General features: G+C 42.3%; 2 protein-coding genes and 1 long non-coding RNA gene across 18 annotated transcripts in view; all 3 read left to right on the plus strand.

The window, feature by feature from the left end:
* LOC143005496 (uncharacterized) overlaps window positions 1-7,589 on the plus strand; it is a 51,578-nt gene extending 43,989 nt beyond the window's left edge. For 9 of the 16 annotated variants that reach the window (XM_076156929.1, XM_076156936.1, XM_076156930.1 and 6 more), the window contains 7 exons: window positions 5,728-5,769; window positions 5,859-5,927; window positions 6,280-6,381; window positions 6,857-6,897; window positions 7,031-7,100; window positions 7,173-7,213; window positions 7,301-7,589. In XM_076156929.1, coding sequence (XP_076013044.1) covers window positions 5,728-5,769; window positions 5,859-5,927; window positions 6,280-6,381; window positions 6,857-6,897; window positions 7,031-7,100; window positions 7,173-7,213; window positions 7,301-7,393 — 458 coding nt within the window. In that variant the 3' untranslated portion in view covers window positions 7,394-7,589. The remainder of the gene's footprint in view (window positions 1-5,727; window positions 5,770-5,858; window positions 5,928-6,279; window positions 6,382-6,856; window positions 6,898-7,030; window positions 7,101-7,172; window positions 7,214-7,300) is intronic. The other 7 variants (XM_076156933.1, XM_076156934.1, XM_076156938.1 and 4 more) reach the window with 3 other exon arrangements.
* LOC143005505 (uncharacterized) lies at window positions 1,311-1,873 on the plus strand. The gene is made up of 3 exons (XR_012964033.1): window positions 1,311-1,445; window positions 1,540-1,661; window positions 1,788-1,873. It is a non-coding gene; the product is annotated as an uncharacterized LOC143005505 (long non-coding RNA).
* Window positions 7,590-15,115: 7,526 nt separating the features above from the next.
* Window positions 15,116-18,970, plus strand: LOC143005502 (uncharacterized). Its single transcript, XM_076156958.1, has 11 exons — window positions 15,116-15,229; window positions 15,309-15,606; window positions 16,149-16,208; window positions 16,410-16,490; window positions 16,670-16,738; window positions 17,167-17,268; window positions 17,412-17,427; window positions 17,741-17,760; window positions 17,848-17,870; window positions 18,165-18,234; window positions 18,448-18,970. Exons 2-11 carry the CDS (start codon window positions 15,309-15,311, stop codon window positions 18,450-18,452), a joined length of 744 nt encoding a protein of 247 aa, XP_076013073.1. The 5' UTR covers window positions 15,116-15,229; the 3' UTR covers window positions 18,453-18,970.
* The last annotated feature ends 663 nt before the right edge of the window (window positions 18,971-19,633 follow it).

A 19,633-nucleotide genomic window follows, 5' to 3' on the forward strand; every position in this document is an offset into this window, starting at 1 on the left:
ATTTCCCACTAATGTTTTTCACTAACTTCTTCTTCAGACTTCTGAACAAACAAACTAATTTACATCAATATTTTGATGTGCAGTATGTGTCCTGTGATTATGAAGCCAAAACATTGTGACAAACATCAAAATGTCACCAAATAACATAGTGTGGTTTTATTTAAAAAAAAAAATTCACAACACATATTCCAAAACTGAAAAGTACGGAGGAAGACAGTTTGAGTGTCTGCTGGTAATCTAGATTACATTTGGGAAGCAATAGCACAAAAATCCAACACTTTTCTTCAGCATCTCTCTCCTAAAGGCACAGACGGACCTAGACACTGACGCTAGGTGGCAGCACAGAGCGCGCACACGTGAGCCGACAACAGACAGAAAAGGGGGTTTAAACATATACGTATATGTGTTCTTTGGAATGATTATGACTTTTCATTAATTGGACGTTTGTGTGATAGCGTGGATAATATCACTGTGCTCCGTCCTCCAGAATACTAACGTGAGGGTTTCCCTGTTGTTTCTCTGCGTGGGTGGAGCTGAGGACGGCCGCGGTCTCCGCCATGGCCTCACTTCCATCTGCCATTGCAGGTGCCATTTCTAATATCTCATAGAATTATAAAATAAACAACAATATACAATAATAGAATCATTTCCATATCATGACCAATGTGTGTAAAAGTGAATAAACCTTTCTTTAGCAAATGACTTTCTCCTCCTATTAGATAACACATATGTTTAATTAGTTATTTGTTTATTGCTCTGATCTGTTTTGGTGCATTCGAGTTTTTTATGACCTCATTAGTCATTATTATTCATGAGGACCATGTGTTTCTTTTTCACTTCCTATGTCTGCTGTGGGTTTCCTGGCGGTGAGGTTTGTCAGCGGCGTCTAAGCCAGTGTGACTGCAAAGTGTCAAAGTTCTCACAGTCAGAGAGTCGGCAGATGATTTCTGGACGATGGCTGTATTCAGGTTTATGGCAGAGCAGCTGTTGTTATTGATCTTCATCTGTGAGTAAAAGCTTTTACTTCGTTTTTGTGATCCATCCTGGTATTTCACATCAAAATTGGACAGTGTGAGCGATTCATTTATTGTTTTCATTCTTCTAACACTTTTGCAACTACAGATTCTGAAGCAAGGTTTGTCTCTTCTTTTGTACAGCATGTAAGCCTATGAGGCACTAAGATGCCACCACTCAGTTTATATTGTATAGTTACACAGCGATGCAATGCTTACAATTGATCATTAGGCACATACATCTGAAGTACAGTATATAATACATGTTTACCTCTAAACCTGCAGCTCTAGATGCACCAAATCTGGCAGTGTCCTCCACCATCATCAGAGAAACAGACAACGTTACTCTGTCCTGTGAGCCTCCACTTTTTTCTGTGGAACAGTGTTATTTCTACATTAATGGGATGGTTGCACCTTTCCCTGACCCCTCCTGTAAGCAGACACAGCCCGGGACTCAGCTGCTGTTTATCGCAAATAAAAGTTCACCTGCTGAAGTTGATGAGAGCTGTTTTTACACTGACAACAGAAGATCTCCATCTCCACACAGTCACAAATCCTCCATCATGATACAGCGTAAGTGACCTGCTATCCCAGTGTATCTGACATACAGCACCTGCATCAGTGAACCCAGTGGCCTTCAGTGTGGAGGTTTGAATACACAAGTGACATTTAGTGAAGAAACAGATAAATATATTCTGCTTCAGTGTTTCAATAGTCCATCTATCGTCATACTCAAACCAATGTTCTCTAAAACATAAATGTTTTCATATGCAGGCATTCCTGCTCCTGGACTGACAGTAAGTCCCAGAGTCATCACAGAGAGCGACTTGGTCACGTTGAGCTGTCAGACTCCATCATCTGCTCCTGACATTCAGTGTTATTTCTCTACTGCGAGGGATATAAAAATATTGAGTGAGGCGTCTTGTCAGCAGAGTTTTACAGGGACTGAGCTGCTGCAGATATCACAGCAGAGTTCACCTGCTGGAGTTGCTCTGATGTGTTGTTATGTTGAACAACAAAGCACTTCTCCATGGAGCAACAACTCCTACATCACCGTGCAAGGTGAGAGAGCTGATCTAGTATCATTTTGTCATTTGTTGTAGTTTCTTGGGAGTTGGCACACACACACAGTTTATTATTCTGTCTGTGATTCTTGTATCGCTTCACATGGAACAATCAATGGATTCAAAATAATAAGATTGTCACAGTTCAGTCATCCAGCTCTCAGTGTTTTTCCTTTGATCCTGCCTCCGCCCCACTCAGACTGCCAGCCACACCCACCTCGCCAGTCTTCTCTACTCACCTGTGCACACACCTGCTTCTCATCACATGCAATCAGCCCAGCATATATATTCACCAGCTCCACACTCACTCCTTTGCCAGATTGTTCTTTGCCATGCGAGACCTTCCAGCATACTCCTGCCTGTCTTCCTGGTACCGACCTTGCCTGTCCCCGATTCCGCTGCTTTGCCTGCCTCCTGAATTCCCAGGTATCCTGACCGCCCGCCTGTTCCTGACTACCCGTCTGCCTGCTCCTTCCTGGTACCTTTGCTGCATCGACTGCCTGCCTGCCCGCTCGACCGAGCGCCGCCTGTCACTGTGTTTCTGTGCTGTCTGCCTGTCTGCCGGAGTGTCAGTAAAACCGTTGAACTTTACCAGCACACACCCTGCCCGCTTTCATAGACTCTGGTGCAGATGCCAACATTATGGCTGAGAGCTTGGCCATACAACTGGGACTAGAGAGGGTCCCGCTTAACACCCCAATCCCCGCCAAAGCCCTGGATGGCCATCTTCTGGGGACTGTCCATCACCAGACTTCTCCTGTCCACAAGCTGCTGTCCGGTAACCACCACGAGACCATCCGGTTTCACCTCCTGTCATCTTCCAACATCCCGCTGATCCTAGGCTACCCTTGGCTCCGTCGACACAGCCCCCACATTGACTGGGCCACAGGGGCCATCCTCGGTTGGAGGAACTCCTGTCACCAGGTCTGTCTTAAAGAGGCCTCCGTACCCCAGCAGACAATGCACCCCAGTTCCTGTCCCGACGTGTCCAGAGTTCCTGCCGAGTACCATGACTTCCGGGAGGTGTTCAGCAAGGCTAAGGCGACTTCATTGCCCCCCCATCGCCCGTATGACTGCTCCATTGTCCTGATGGCTGGCACTTCACCCCCCAAGGGGCGTCTGTACTCCCTGTCTGGTCCTGAACGGGAGTCCATGGAGTCCTACATAAATGACTCCGTGGCGGCGGGGATTATTCGTCCTTCACGGTCTCCTGCCGGGGCAGGATTCTTCTTTGTGGCGAAGAAGGACAAGACCCTGCGGCCCTGCATTGATTACCGGGGACTCAATGACATTAAACTGGCCCTGGAAGAGTGGCGGCACTGGCTGGAGGGAACCAAGCAGCCCTTCCTGGTATGGACGGACCACAAGAACCTGGAGTACATCAGAACCGCGAAGAGACTTAACTCTCGGCAGGCACGATGGGCCCTCTTCTTCACCAGGTTCAATTTCACCCTCTCCTACAGACCCGGCTCCCGCAACGTCAAACCTGACGCTCTGTCGCGTCAGTTCCAGAGGGAGGAAGATGACGCCAGTGCTTCAGACACCATCCTTCCGTCCCCGTGGGTTGTGGCCTCCCTGACTTGGGAGATTGAGGAGAGGGTGAGAGCTGCCACAGAGGGTCAGCTTGGTCCTAGTGCCTGCCCAACAGGTTGCTTGTTCGTGCCTGCGGCTCTGAGGTCGGATGTACTCCAGTGGGCCCATGCTTCGAGGTTGACCTGCCATCCTGGGATCCAGAGAACCCGGGATGTCCGTCTGCAACGTTTCTGGTGGCCAACGTTTCTGGTGTCAGAGCCTGCCAGACCTGCAACCAGAACAAACCGTCGCGCCAAGCCCCATCCGGCCTCCTGCAGCCTCTCCCGGTGCCACATCGCCCCTGGTCCCACATCTCAGTGGACTTTGTGACGGGCCTGCCACCATCGGATGGGAAGACGGCCATTCTTACCATTGTGGACCGCTTCTCGAAGATGGCCCACTTTGTATCCTTATTTAAGCTCCCGTCAGCGAAAGAGACAGCCCAGCTGCTCCTCAACCATGTCTTTCACCTTCATGGGATTCCTGTGGACGTGGTCTCGGACAGAGGGCCCCAGTTTTCCTCAGTGTTCTGGCGGGAGTTCTGCAGCCTCTTGGGAGCCACCGCCAGTTTGTCATCCGGGTACCACCCTCAATCCAACGGCCAGACTGAGAGGATGAACCAAGAAATGGAGACGGCCCTCCGGTGTATGGTATCCAGGAACCCATCCTCTTGGTCCCAGCATCTGTTGTGGGTGGAATATGCCCACAACACCCTGACCAGCTCCGCCACCATGTGTCTCCTTTCCAGTGTGCCTACGGTTACCAGCCTCCTCTCTTCCCAGCCCTGGAAGGGGAAGCCTCTTGCCCCTCAGTCCAAGCCTTCATCCACCGCTGCCGTCGGACCTGGGCCCGTGCTAGGGCCTCCCTCCTGAAGGCGGCAGACCGGTACTCCTCAGCAGCAGACCGTCGTCGCTCTCAAGCTCCATAGTACCAGGTGGGCCAGAAGGTTTGGCTCTCCACCCGTGACCTTCCTCTGCGTGTGGAATCCAACAAGCTGGCTCCTAAGTTTGTCGGGCCCTTCGCCATCGAGAAGGTCATCAGCCCTGTGGCAGTCCGGCTTAAGCTCCCCCGGTCTACGCGGGTGCACCCGACATTCCATGTATCCAAGGTCAAGCCGGTCAGCGAGAGCCTGCTGGTCCCGGCTGCTCAACCCCCACCCCCCCCTCGCCTCATTGACGGGGGACTCACCTATGCTGTGCGCCGCATCATCCGCTCTCGCCGACGGGGAAGGGGCTGCCAGTACCTTGTCGACTGGGAGGGCTACGGTTCGGAGGAGAGATCCTGGGTTCCTGCTCGACACATTCTGGACCGGGGTCTCGTCCGAGACTTTCACCTGCAACATCCGGACCAGCCCTCCTGCAGCAACATTGACAGGGTCCCTCGCCATAGGACGCCTGCTGCTGGCCCTTCCACTGCCCCGGACCGGTGGGAGGACTTCCCGTCTGAGGAGGAGGCAGTGGACCCGCCTTCGAACTCGCTTTCCTTACAGCCTGAGGATAGGGAGTCTTCGATTCTCTTGAGTTTTATGAATGCTGATGAATGCAGCTTAACTGGTAAGTCACAGAAGACTTGATACTCATGCTACAGGGATGCACACAACACATTCAGTCACAATGAGGAGTTGATAGACAGTGAATTGTGATTGATGTGTTATTTAAGGCAAACATCGTATTTGGAGTCTGAGCTGGTACAGTATATTCATTTATGAGAAATGTACCAAAGTCATACACTTAAACCAAGCAGCTTTGAAGCACATTGAGCTTTTACTGCATATTTGACCACTGTGTTTATAGGCTGTCATGTTTTGTGAGAGAAGAGCTCACACAAACATTACAGGAAGAGGCTTTATCTACACATTTAAACCTGACATGAGACCATGTTTTATGATGACTGCACAAAAAGAGTGTGAAGACGTCTGAATGGTGGAATGTGGAGTGAAGGCTGGAGTCATGTGGCAGAATCTGGAGATCAGAATTTTGATTCTAAGCCACACGGCTCAAAAGTTAGGATCAGACATGTATGAGCAGTCTTTATGTCAGTGATGTGCTATCCTTTATTGTTCTTGTGTCTTCATGCAGACGTAGTAATCCAGACTGAGATCAGCCCCAGCACAACTCCAGGTAAACTCCAGATCTTTGTTGCTGCATCAAAACCCTCATTGTTGTATTGTGTTGAATGTTTTTAGTGGCATTATGTTTGAATTCGTTAGGTCTGCCTCGTCATCAGCCGACAACTAGATCTAACTCCTCTGCTGCAGCTCCAGGGACTCCAGCTTCAAGTGAGCAACTTTTCACGTGTTTGAAAATAACATGCTATTGGTTTTGAAAGCTTTTGATTGACAATTTTGCAAGCTTGGTCTGTGAATAGGTGTACAAAAGTGTGTTAAGTGGAAAGAAAGAATCCACTCTAAAGTCAACATCTGAACTCATTTTGTCCCTGTGATGAGTTGGAGCTGTGTGCATTGCTTTACAGTGCCAGAGGAAATACACATGACCCTGCATTAAGCAATTTAATTCTTTGTTTTGATATCTCTTGCCATGCTGTGGTCGAGGTACAGTCAGTAGAAAGCAACTTCTTTCTTGCGTCAATGACGTAAAAAGTGGAACTGACCTGTGCTGCTCCAAAAATAGAGAAGGAAACATTGAAGTGGGTGCTTGTTGTGGCCGGATGCGGAGTATTTGCTGGCATCATCTTGCTGGGATCGGCTCTCATGTGCATCAAAAGGAGACGCGGTGAGAAGTGTTTGTGTTCAGTAAAGCTGTAACAATGTGTTTCTCTATGTCAGAGTACAATCTCATATTACTGAAGATTCTTATTTCATGGCAAACATGTAAAACAATCACGTTACATACAAACCTCTGAGACTTTTAGATTTTCAGAGATTTTTTGATTTTTCTTTAAATGTAAGCAGCTGAGGGCAGGTCACAACCTAAAACCAAAACTACCACTTCATCTAATAACCACCACACATTACACAAATGCACTGATACCTAGCCACTGGTCACACACACACACACACACACACACACACACACACACACACACACACACACACACACACACACACACACACACACACACACACACACACACACACACACACACACACACACACACATATATATATTATTCATGATTACATTGTGTCTATTGCATGTGTGTTTGTATCTTAAAGAGTACTGACTTATGTTTCACTTTCTTTTGCAGATGATTCTATGCACACAAGAGCTCTTATTCATGAAGGAGAGGTAAACATTTATCTTTTAGATGCAACATTCACATCATCTAGTGCGTTTGTGGTGGATTCACAACTATGTCGATATTTAATCATTACATCTGTGTCTTATTCTTCCTCTTCATGCCTCTATGTTTCCATTCCAGACACCATCAGCTGGTAATACTGCACTCTACAGCATGATCAGCTCTGTACCTGGAGATGTCTTTCCTAAAGGTGAGCTGATTTGCTGTTGCACGTCTCAGCTCCACAGTTCTGTTATTTTATGCAAACTGCGTTTCTCTGCAGGTTCTGTGGAACTCAAAGGACATGAAGCTGCATATGAGGATGTAAGTGACACACAAGAACACGATTCAGTGGGTTTGTTGTGGTGTAAAGTTTGCTGCCTCTTATTTTTGGTTTCCGTCTTTTTTTAGCCTGACACGTACCACATGTACTGCAGCATCACTGAGGAGCCAGCTGCAGCAGCCCAGACACATGTTGTGTACAGCACTGTGCAACTTCACTGAACACACAGCTTGCATTTCTCACCAGACATATTTTACTTTGCTGTAATATACAATTATTAATGTATTTCTCCTCTGTACAATTTCCTTCAGTTAGACACACACACACACACACACACACACACACACACACACACACACACACACACACACACACACACACACACACACACACACACACACACTTGATTAGAAAGAATTGATCCCAAAGAGCTAAATGAAGGAAAATACTTCTTTGTTTTTATTCATCAGCTTTGTCAAACTTTGTGATTAAGAGTAAGTGGGTCAACTTGGGAAGTTATGTCTATGAAACATTCTGTCAACATACTGTTTATAATCTTCAACATGCATCTTTAGTTTCTCTGAAATGTCTTCAGGAGGAAGTGTCACAATAAAACCACTTCTGCTTCATTTCATTGATTTTTTTTGTTTTACATCATCTGCATTATTCTTCACTTCGGAATGACTTGAAATTGAATGAAAACTTTAAATCTTTTAAATAAAAGGCTATCACAGTCCTGCCACTTGTTTTCATCCATGTACTGCTATACAGTATCTTCTTTTCACACATGACAAAAGTGCATTGGACATTCTGCAGGATCGACCCTTGCCTTCATTCCCTCCTTTACAACAAAAAGATAACTGATCTCACTCAGTCCTTAACACGCAGGACTTGTTTTATACTTCAACCTGTGCTCTTGTTTTGTGGTTTAACTGTTAACATACAGACATAAGTTGCCAAGCACTTCAATGGATTTCACTTTAGTTTTCTGCATGAATGGATATGAGTCTCAGTGTGAAGGTCAAAGATTTCCTATGAGAGCTCTGCCTGTTGCAGATGATGTGAGCAAATTGATTTTCTGATCAGCCATGTGCTCTATGTGTTTACAAGCATCTTGGTAGTTGGTTAGTTAGTCCACACTGATGTCCATTTTTGGATGATCAATTCATTTCTAATCTACACCACATTAACATCTAGAAGGCATTAGCAGTGTTACAAACCCTTCTCTCTTTTATCTGGTTTTACAGTGAACATGTTTGATCACAGCCAACAAGGCATCTTTAGTCTTTTATGCAAATAGGTAATAGAGTTATGGAAGTTACACACTGCGTCATGAACGACTGCAAGTTACAAACTGAGAATCCATGGCTTTGCTTGTGAGAAGAATGTGATCCTGACCAGGACTTTATAGTTTCATTACAACCGAGTGTGTGTTTTGAAGCCTCTGTGATAAACACTTGTTTATCATATCATATATCCTTAATCTGTGTCTTTGATACAAGTTGACACTTTAAAGGAGAAGGCGAGAGTGTAAGTCTGCTGTCTCTGTGCTGTCAGTGTTTGTACCTCAGGGTGGAAGGGATGGCACGATTCAGGCTTCTTCCTGTCCTTCTGAAACTTCAGTCTGTGACATTTCAGTGACTCGTTGTGGTCAAAGGTGTTAAGGGCAAAATAAAGCAAACATTCATTAATAGATTCACATCTTCACTACATTGTACTGTGATGCTTTTAGCCTGATGCAAATGTATGCGACTGTTTCATAGAGACGTGGCTAAAAGTGTTGGTACCCTGAAACATGTACGTATATGTATTCTTTGGAATGATTATGACTTTTTATTAATTGGACGTTTGTATGATAGAGTGTAAAATACCGTTGTGCGGTTGTGAGTCACTTTTCACTCTGACTGTTATGAATATAGTTCAAAGTTACACAAATGAATTCAAAGCACAAAGGATAAAAACACAATTTGGTAATCATCTTATTTCACTGGACATATCATGATCCCAATGATTCTTATCTCTCAGTTATATTTTAAATGTACTTTGAAAGTTTAGCAATGTTTGTCCCATTTTCGGCGGTGCCATTTGCTCATATCTCGCAGAATAATACAATAAACAACAATAGACAACAGTAGAATCATTTCCATATCATGACCAAGGTGTGTAAAAGTGAATAAACCTTTCTACAGCAAATGACTTTCTCCTCCTATTAGAGAACACGTTTGTTTAAGTACTTATTTGTATATTGCTCATATTTATTTTGGTGCAATTATGTATTTGATGTCTGCTGTGGGTTTCCTGGCGGCGAGGTTTGTCAGCGGCGTCTGAGCCAGTGTGACTGCAAAGTGTCAAAGTTCTCACAGTCAGAGAGTCGGCAGATGATTTCTGGACGATGGCTGTATTCAGGTTTATGGCAGAGCAGCTGTTGTTATTGATCTTCATCTGTGAGTAAAAGCTTTTACTTCGTTTTTGTGATCCATCCTGGTATTTCACAACAAAATTAGACAGTGTGATTTATTTACTGTATTTTATTTCTTCTAACACTTTTCCAACTACAGATTCTGAAGTCACAGTGCAAGGTTGGTCTCTTCTTTTGTACAGCATGTAAGCCTATGAGGCACTAAGATGCCACCACTCAGTTTATATTGTATAGTTACACAGCAATGCAATGCTTACAACTGATCATTAGGCACATACATCTGAAGTACAGTATATAATACTTGTTTACCTCTAAACCTGCAGCTCTAGATGCACCTAATCTGGCAGTGTCCTCCACCATCATCACAGTAACAGACCACGTTACTCTGTCCTGTGAGCCTCCACTTGTTTCTGTGGAACGCTGTTATTTCTACATTGATGGGACGCCTGCACCTTTCCCTGACTCCTCCTGTAAGCAGACACAGCCTGGGACTCAGCTGCTGTTTTTGGCAAATAAAAGACCACCTGCTGAAGTTGATATGAAGTGTTATTATACTGTACAACAAGGCTCTGTAACTTCTCCATGGAGAGACATCTCCTCCATCACCCTGCAAGGTGAGAGAGCTGATCTAGTATCATTTTGTCATTTGTTGTAGTTTGTTAGTTACAGTGTCTGCAGTAGCGGCACATACTGGAGACACACATATGAGGGAGATGCAGTAATTCATGAGAAAAGTGACATCTATTGATAAGTCCCATTTCTTTTAGGGTTAATCTCAGTTTAGTTCAGTCCTAATTCCTCCTCCAGTGATCAGCCATCACTGTGCAAGGTGAGAGATTCTGATCCATTATCATTTTATCATTTGTTGTCATTTCATTATCCACAAAACCAGCAAAACCAGGACACGCACACATAAATGAGGGGAGTCCAGAAAAGCGAGGAAACAGTGAGTTTACTCAGTGGGTGTTGATCAAATTGAAATCGAAGGTCCTGACCCAATCAATGAGCCACATCTCTACTGATGTAGCAGGTTTGAATAGAGGCTCTGATGTTTCTTGTTTTATGAGATTGCTGCCTCAATGCAGTGATGTGCTGAACATAAACATGTCTGTTTCTGAACACACCACAAACCAAATGGATGTGTGTGTTTTGCTTCCTACTGAATATAATGACATGTCTGATGAAGAGTTGTTTATTCACCATGATTGTTGAACCACATAACAGTCGTAGTTATAGTTCTCCTTCCATCTCTCTTAAGAATCCAACTCCAGGTGACATAATAACAGTGTTTGAAGAGTCAAACGTGTTTTTCAGAAGATGTTTCCAACCTTTATTGTTTTCTGTCTTCATGCAGCTGTCATGACTGAGATCAGCACCTACACAACTCCAGGGAAACTATAGATCCTTCTTACTGTGTGTGTGTGTGTGTGTGTGTGTGCGTGTATGTGTGTGTGTGCGCGTGTGTGTGTGTGTGTGTGTGTGTGTGTGTGTGCGCGTGTGTGTGTGTGCGTGTGTGTGTGTGTGTGTGTGTCTGTGTGTGTGTGTGTGTCTTTTGATCAGGTGATAAGATATTAAGAAATAAGAAGATTTTGTGGAAGGTGTTGTGCTTTGTTGAATATTTTTGAAATGTAGTTTTGTTTCTTCCCCTGGTCTGATGACAGCTGGTGGTTTTGGTGAAGCAGCCACTTCTGTTCCTACTTTGGAAGGATCATCACACAACAAGATCACAGAGAACTTTGAAAGTAAATATTTAATTTCCTATTGAATATAATGAAATGTCGAATTAAGTTTTTGAAGAGTCAAACGTGTTTTTCAGAAGATGTTTCCAACCTTTATTGTTTTCTGACTTGTCCTCATTACTGCATTAAAATGATGATTATATTGTTTTGAATGGTTAAGATGACTTTGTATATTAACTATTAGGTCTCCATGGTCATCAGCTGACGACTAGTTCTTACTCCTTTGCTGTAACTCCATGTAATCCAGCTTCAGGTAACATACTGTGTGTGATTTGAATCAATATGCTTTTGATTTTGAGAGCTTTTGGTCAGCACTTTTCTAAGCTTTGTCTGTGATTGGGTGTACAAGAGTGCAAACAGTGCACAATGTGAAACAGTATAAAAAACTGGAAAGTGGAAACTAGTTTAAGTTCAAATATTATGATCATATTTATCTTGCCAATTTTGATGACTTCTTTACCACATTAGTAAGTAGGAAACATTTGTTTCTGTAGGAGCAGTGTGCATTAATACGGCCTTAACCAACTTCAACAGTATCTCAGGTTTAAAAATTCATGACCTCTATGCCAGTTTTCATATGTGTTGGTAATGTGGTGGCAGAGGCACAGACTGAAAATATCACCTCTCTCTTTACTGTTATCGTCTAGAGAAGTGAAACTGATCTTTGCTGTTCCTAAACAGAGAATCAGACATGGAGGCTGGTGGCATTCACCGCCGTTTGTCTCATGACTGTGAGCATCAGCTTGCTGGGATCAGCTCTGATCTATCACCAAATAAGGACGGGTAAGAACTGTGTTCACTAAAGCTTCACTAAAACACATAGGCACCATTCATAGATTATTGTATAGTAAAATATAAAACTATACTCACCAAAGCAATGCTGTTCTTCATCGTCGTGCTGACAACTGATTTTTTTAATTTTTCAGAAAAACAGACCAAGAGGTAAGAAGTCTTGAAAAACTCTCACGCAAACTCTTTCACATTAATGCACTAAGTCACATTCATAGTCACATATGTTCACTTTTGCCAGTTAGGCAGGATTAAGAATTATGTGCTAATTATGATGTTATATGGATCAAGGGATAAACTGCCTTGCTCGAGGGCACTAGGGAATTTGTTGAGAAAAAGATCTCCTGCACTTTCCTGGATTACTCAGGATATCAGCTACTATTTACCTTCACTGTATTCTGATTAGTTGTTGTTTAACGAAGATTCACTCTTTGTGACAATCTTGACCCCCTTTGTATTTCTGTAGATGGAAAGCCGACATCACTGGTAATACACACGTCAGAGCTGATTATTAAGTCAAACTTCCCATCAACACAGTTTCCATTTTGGTTTGATGATAATGACTTTGTCTTGGATGAAGTGAATCTCTCTCTCTCTCTCTCTCTCTCTCTCTCTCTCTCTCTCTCTCTCTCTCTTCCTTTCACCTCTATCTTGTCAAAGGATTTACCAGCAGGTTGCGATGACATTTGCAGTGTGGTGATCTTTGAACCTGTCGTCGACTTTCCAATTGGTGAGCAGCATTTCACTGACGCCTCCCTTCTTGTACTTAGTATTTCATAGATTATGTAGAAACATCTCTCATGAACATTTCAGCAATAAAACATCAAACATGGTTGATAACTTCTGTATGGATGTATACGTGACACACATGAGACAGGATTTAGTCTGTGTGTTGGGTTGTAGAGTTTATTGCCTGTAATATTTGCTCTCTGTCTTCTTGTAGTCCGACACAAACCACGAGCACACGAGGATCAAAGCAGCAGCCTGAAATCAGTGTGAAAGATAATGCTTATGTTGCATTTTACTTACTGTAATACACTTATGAGGTGAATCTCTTTTAAAAATGTATTTGCCCCGAGAAAAAGACTTGATGCTTTGGCTGTTTGAAGTAGAGGAAACATGAATGATGGACAAGATGATTATATTGATGATGCTGTTCACATCATGATGACGTTTCAATGCTCCCAGTTCCATCTTCATATATATATATATATATATATTCTTAATTGTTTTTTCTATTTTATCTCATGCATTTTCATATTCATATTTCATTTAATTGTTCTCTGTACATGCTGGTGTTAATTGTTTCACATTGTTTAGGCAGAATGTGTTTCTTTTATAATTTAGGCTCACTTGCTCTCCTTTGTTTATTATTACTTCAGCATATTGAAGTTATGCTTAACCTATGTATACACTGTCCACACAAATGACCATTACCTGCAAATCCTCAGCAATAATTATTTCCAAAACTGGGAAGTACGGAGGAAGACAGTTTGAGTGTCTGCTGGTAATCTCGATTACATTTGGGAAGCAATAGCACAAAAATCAAACACTTTTCTTCAGCATCTCTCTCCTAAAGGCACAGACGGACCTAGACACTGACGCTAGGTGGCAGCACAGAGCGCGCACACATGGGCTGACAAAAGACAGAAAAGGGGGTTTAAACATATACGTTTATGTGTTCTTTGTGGTGATTATGACTTTTTATTAATTGGACGTTTGTATGATAGCGTGTTTAATACAGTTGTGCTCAGTCCTCCATACTGCCGTAAGGGTTTCCCTGTTGTTTCTGTGTGTGAGTGGAGCTGAGGACGGCCCCGGGGTCCGCCATGGCCTCACTTCCTGCTCCGGATGTTGGGGGCGGAGCTAAACCCAAAGTCACTGTTCACTCTGACTGTTGTGAATAAAGTTCAAAGTTACAAAGATGAATTCAAAACACAAAGGATAAAAACACAATTTGGAGATCATCCACTTTCACTGGTCCTCATGATCCCAACGATTCTAATCTCTCAGTTATATTACAAATGTACTTTAAATGTTTGGCAATGTTTGTCACATTTTCAGAGGTGCCATTTGCTTATATCTCAGAATATATATCAGAATTATACAATAAACAACAATAGACAACAATAGAATCATTTCCATATCATGAACAAGGTGTGTAAAAGTGAATAAACCTTTCTACAGCAAATGACTTTCTCCTCCTATTAGATAACACACATGTTTAATAAGTTAATTGTTTATTGCTCTGATCTATTTTTGTGCATTACTGTATTTTATGACCTCATTAGTCATTATTATTCATGAGGACCATGTATTTCTTTCTCACTTCCTATGCCTGCTGTGGGTTTCCTGGCGGTGAGGTTTGTCAGCGGCGTCTGAGCCAGTGTGACTGCAAAGTGTCAAAGTTCTCACAGTCAGAGAGTCGGCAGATGATTTCTGGACGATGGCTGTATTCAGGTTTATGGCAGAACAGCTGTTGTTATTGATCTTCATCTGTGAGTAAAAGCTTTGATGTAGTTTCTTGGTATGCTCTTGGCACACACGAACACACGCACACACACACGCACACACACACACACACACACACACACACACACACACACACACACACACACACACACACACACACACACACACACACAGTTTATTATTCTGTCTATGATTCTTGTATCTAATCAGTTTTTCACATCACTCATGTAACACAAATCTGTTATTTTGTATCTAGGATTTAAGATAATAGGATCATTTTCAAATACATTGACTGTGGTTAGGATTTCGGTGAAAAACTGAAGTTACACAGCTGCATCAGAATCTGCTGGACATTAATGTGAAATGTTGTGATGCTGTAAAACAAGACACTCTAACTTGAGAGATTCTGATCCGTTATCATTTGATCATTTGCTGTCATTTCAGCTTCCACACAACCAGCAAAACCAGGACACACACACATAAATGAGGGGAGTGCAGAAAAGGGAGGTAAAGGTGAGTTTACTCTGTGGGTGTTGATCATTTTGAACACACAGTCTTTGTGTTTCATGTCACACACTAACCTCAGCTGAAACACAGCTGCATTAGAATCTGCTGGATGTTGCATATCTGCATATGAGGTTACTTGAGTGAATAAAGTTTCATTACTGTGTGTTTTATATGTTTCCACAAATTACTGTTGTAGGTGAAAAGCCGGAGATGACCTGTCAACACTTTGAGGGTGAACATGTTGTCATGACTTGCTCTCTTCCTGGATCTGCCAAACCTCACACCGTGTGTAACTTCTACATTGGAGAAGCACGTTCTCCAGTCGGAACACAAACCATCAGGGACAAAGTTTCAGCATCTTATAAGTGGTTCTGCCAATTCTATGTCCAAATCGCTGATTTGCTCAGAGATCTGCGTTCTGTTCAACCAAAAGTTGCCAGCAGTGATTCCAGTTTAGAAAGTGAACCCAACTCTCTGTCTGCCCGTAGTGATGAATACAGCTTAACTGGTAAGTCACAGAAGACTTGATACTCATGCTACAGGGATGCACACAACACATTCAGTCACAATGAGGAGTTGATAGACAGTGAATTGTGACTGATGTGTTATTCAAGGCAAACATCGTATTTGGAGTCTGAGCTGGTACAGTATATTCATTTATGAGAAATGTACCAAAGTCATACACTTAAACCAAGCAGCTTTGAAGCACATTGAGCTTTTACTGCGTATTTGACCACTGTGTTTATAGGCTGTCATGTTTTGTGAGAGAAGAGCTCACACAAACATTACAGGAAGAGGCTTTATCTACACATTTAAACCTGACATGAGACCATGTTTTATGATGACTGCACAAAAAGAGTGTGAAGACGTCTGAATGGTGGAATGTGGAGTGAAGGCTGGAGTAATGTGGCAGAATCTGGAGATCAGAATTGTGATTCCTTCAAAAGTTAGGATCAGACATGTATGAGCAGTCTTTATGTCAGTGATGTGCTGAACATAAACATGCCTGTTTATCTGAACACACCAGAAACCAAATCCATCTTCTTGTAGGTATCTGGGAAAAAGAGTCCAGCAGGCTCCAGACGATCCAAACACCCACTATGAGCACAGGTAAGCCGTGTGTGTGCGTGTGCGTGTGCTATGCGTTTGTGTGTGCGTGCGTGTGTGTATGCCTGCGTGCATGTGCGTGTGTGTGTGTGTGTGTGTGTGTGTGTATGTGTGTGTTGCTCAGGTGATATTAGAAAATTAGTTTTGTGCCTTGTTGAATATTCCTGAAATGTAGTTTTGTTTCATCACCTGGTCTGATGACAGCTGGTGGTTTTGGTGAAGCAGCCACTTCTGTTCCTGCTTTGGAAGGATCATCACACAACAAGATCACAGAGAACTTTGAAAGTAAAAGTTTTGCTGCCTATTGAATATAATGAAATGTCGAATTAAGTTTTTGAAGAGTCAAACATGTTTCAGAAGATGTTTCCAACCTTTATTGTTTTCTGACTTGTCCTCATTACTGCATTACAATGATGATTATATTGTTTTGAATGGTTAAGATGACTTTGTATATTAACTATTAGGTCTCCATGGTCATCAGCTGACGACTAGTTCTTACTCCTTTGCTGTAACTCCATGTAATCCAGCTTCAGGTAACATACTGTGTGTGATTTGAATCAATATGCTTTTGATTTTGAGAGCTTTTGGTTAACACTTTTCTAAGCTTTGTCTGTGATTGGGTGTACAAGAGTGCAAACAGTGCACAATGTGAAACAGTATAAAAAACTGGAAAGTGGAAACTAGTTTAAGTTCAAATATTATGATCATATTTATCTTGCCAATTTTGATGACTTCTTTACCACATTGGTAAGTAGGAAACATTTGTTTCTGTAGGAGCAGTGTGCATTAATACGGCCTTAACCAACTTCAACAGTATCTCAGGTTTAAAAATTCATGACCTCTATGCCAGTTTTCATATGTGTTGGTAATGTGGTGGCAGAGGCACAGTGTGAAAATATCACCTCTCTCTTTACTGTTATCGTCTATAGAAGTGAAACTGATCTGTGCTGTTGCTCAACAGAGAATCAGACATGGAGGCTGGTGGCATTCACCGCTGTTTGTCTCATGACTGTGAGCATCAGCTTGCTGGGATCAGCTCTGATCTATCACCAAATAAGGACGGGTAAGAACTGTGTTCACTAAAGCTTCACTAAAACACATAGGGACCATTCATAGATTATTGTATAGCAACATATAAAACTATACTCACCAAAGCAATGCTGTTCTTCCTCGTTGTGCTGACAACTGATTTTTTTTATTTTTCAGAAAAACAGACCATGAGGTAAGAAGTCTTGAAAAACTCTCACGCAAACTCTTTCACATTAATGCACTAAGTCACATTCATAGTCACATATGTTCACTTTTGCCAGTCAGGCAGGATTAAGAATTATGTGCTAATTATGATGTTATATGGATCGAGGGATAAAGTGCCTTGCTCGAGGGCACTAGGGAATGTGTTGAGAAAAAGATCTCCTGCACTTTCCTGGATTACTCAGGATATCAGCTAGTATTGACCTTCACTGTATTCTGATTAGTTGTTGTTTAACGAAGATTCACTCTTTGTGACAATCTTGACCCCCTTTGTATTTCTGTAGATGGAAAGCCGACATCACTGGTAATACACAGGTCACACAACATCACAGTGTTATTCATACAGTCATGTTCATGTAGTGTACTAAGTAATTTTCTCCTTCTGTTGTAGATTATTATGATCATGGAGGAGCGGTAATACAATAATGCAACACAATACAATAATGTTCACATTCAAGTCACCGACAATAATCAAACATGTTTGCTACAAACCATATCAGAGCTGATTATTAAAGTCAAACTTCCCATCAACACAGTTTCCATTTTGGTTTGATTATAATGACTTTGTCTTGGATGAAGTGAATCTCTCTCTCTCTCTCTCTCTCTCTCTCCTCTCTCTCTCTCTCTCTCTCTCTCTCTCTCTCTCTCTCTCTCTCTCTCTCTCTCTCTCTCTCTCTCTCTCTTCCTTTCACCTCAATCTTGTCCAAGGATTTACCAGCAGGTGGCGATGACATTTGCAGTGTGGTGATCTTTGAACCTGTCTTCGACTTTCCAATTGGTGAGCTGCTTTTCACTGACGCCTCCCTTCTTGTACTTAGTATTTCATAGATTATGTAGAAACATCTCTCATGAACATTTCAGCAATAAAACATCAAACATGGTTGATAACTTCTGTATGGATGTATACGTGACACACATGAGACAGGATTTAGTCTGTGTGTTGGGTTGTAGAGTTTATTGCCTGTAATATTTGCTCTCTGTCTTCTTGTAGTCTGACACAAACCACGAGCACACGAGGATCAAAGCAGCAGCCTGAAATCAGTGTGAAAGATAATGCTTATGTTGCATTTTACTTACTGTAATACACTCATGAGGTGATTCTCTTTTAAAAATGTATTTGCCCCGAGAAAAAGACTTGATGCTTTGGCTGTTTGAAGTAGAGGAAACATGAATGATGGACGAGATGATTATATTGATGATGCTGTTCACATCATGATGACGTTTCAATGCTCCCAGTTCCATCTTCATATATATATATTCAGTTCTTAATTGTTTTTTCTATTTCATCTCATGCATTTTCATATTCAGATTTCATGTAATTGTTCTCTGTACATGCTGGTGTTAATTGTTTCTCATTGTTTAGGCAGAATGTGTTTCTTTTATAATTTAGGCTCACTTGCTCTCCTTTGTTTATTATTACTTCAGCATATTGAAGTTATGCTTAACCTATGTATACACTGTCCACACAAATGACCATTACCTGCAAATCCTCATCAATAATTAAATTAATAATAATAAATATTATACCAATATTGCAGTGGGGCTCTTGTTTAACCACACACACACCACTCTGTTGCTCAGCGCCTCACCAGCATTCTGCGCTCACAATTTCCCACTAATGTTTTTCACTAACTTCTTCTTCAGACTTCTGAACAAACAAACTAATTTACATCAATATTTTGATGTGCAGTTTGTGTCCTGTGATTATGAAGACAAAACATTGTGACAAACATCAAAATGTCACCAAATAACACAGTGTGGTTTTATTTAAAAAAAAAAAACACAACACATATTCCAAAACTGAAAAGTACCAAGGGGACAGTTCCAGTGTCTGATGGTAATCTCGATTACATTTGGGAAGCAATAGCACAAAAATCCAACACTTTTCTTCAGCATCTCTCTCCTAAAGGCACAGACGGACCTAGACACTGACGCTAGGTGGCAGCACAGAGCGCGCACACGTGAGCCGACAACAGACAGAAAAGGGGGTTTAAACATATACGTTTATTTATTCTTTGTGGTGATTATGACTTTTTATTAATTGGACGTTTGTATGATAGCGTGTTTAATACCGTTGTGCTCAGTCCTCCATACTGCCGCAAGGGTTTCCCTGTTGTTTCTGTGTGTGAGTGGAGCTGAGGACGGCCGCGGGGTCCGCCATGGCCTCACTTCCTGCT

This window comes from Genypterus blacodes, unplaced genomic scaffold (assembly GCF_046128005.1).
Source record: "Genypterus blacodes isolate CSIRO-AG114 ecotype Tasmania unplaced genomic scaffold, CSIRO-AGI_Gbla_v1 ptg000070l_1, whole genome shotgun sequence".
Lineage (NCBI taxonomy): Eukaryota > Metazoa > Chordata > Actinopteri > Ophidiiformes > Ophidiidae > Genypterus > Genypterus blacodes.

What these genes read in the sequence shown, in the direction of transcription:
- LOC143005502 (XM_076156958.1), top strand. Translation starts at nt 15,309, where the DNA reads ATGACCTGTCAACACTTTGAGGGTGAACATGTTGTCATGACTTGCTCT. An exon ending in TCCATGTAATCCAGCTTCAG is followed by an intron (nt 16,739 to 17,166) that starts GTAACATACTGT and finishes GTTGCTCAACAG; the next exon opens with AGAATCAGACATGGAGGCTG. An exon ending in ATGGAAAGCCGACATCACTG is followed by an intron (nt 17,761 to 17,847) that starts GTAATACACAGG and finishes CTTCTGTTGTAG; the next exon opens with ATTATTATGATCATGGAGGA.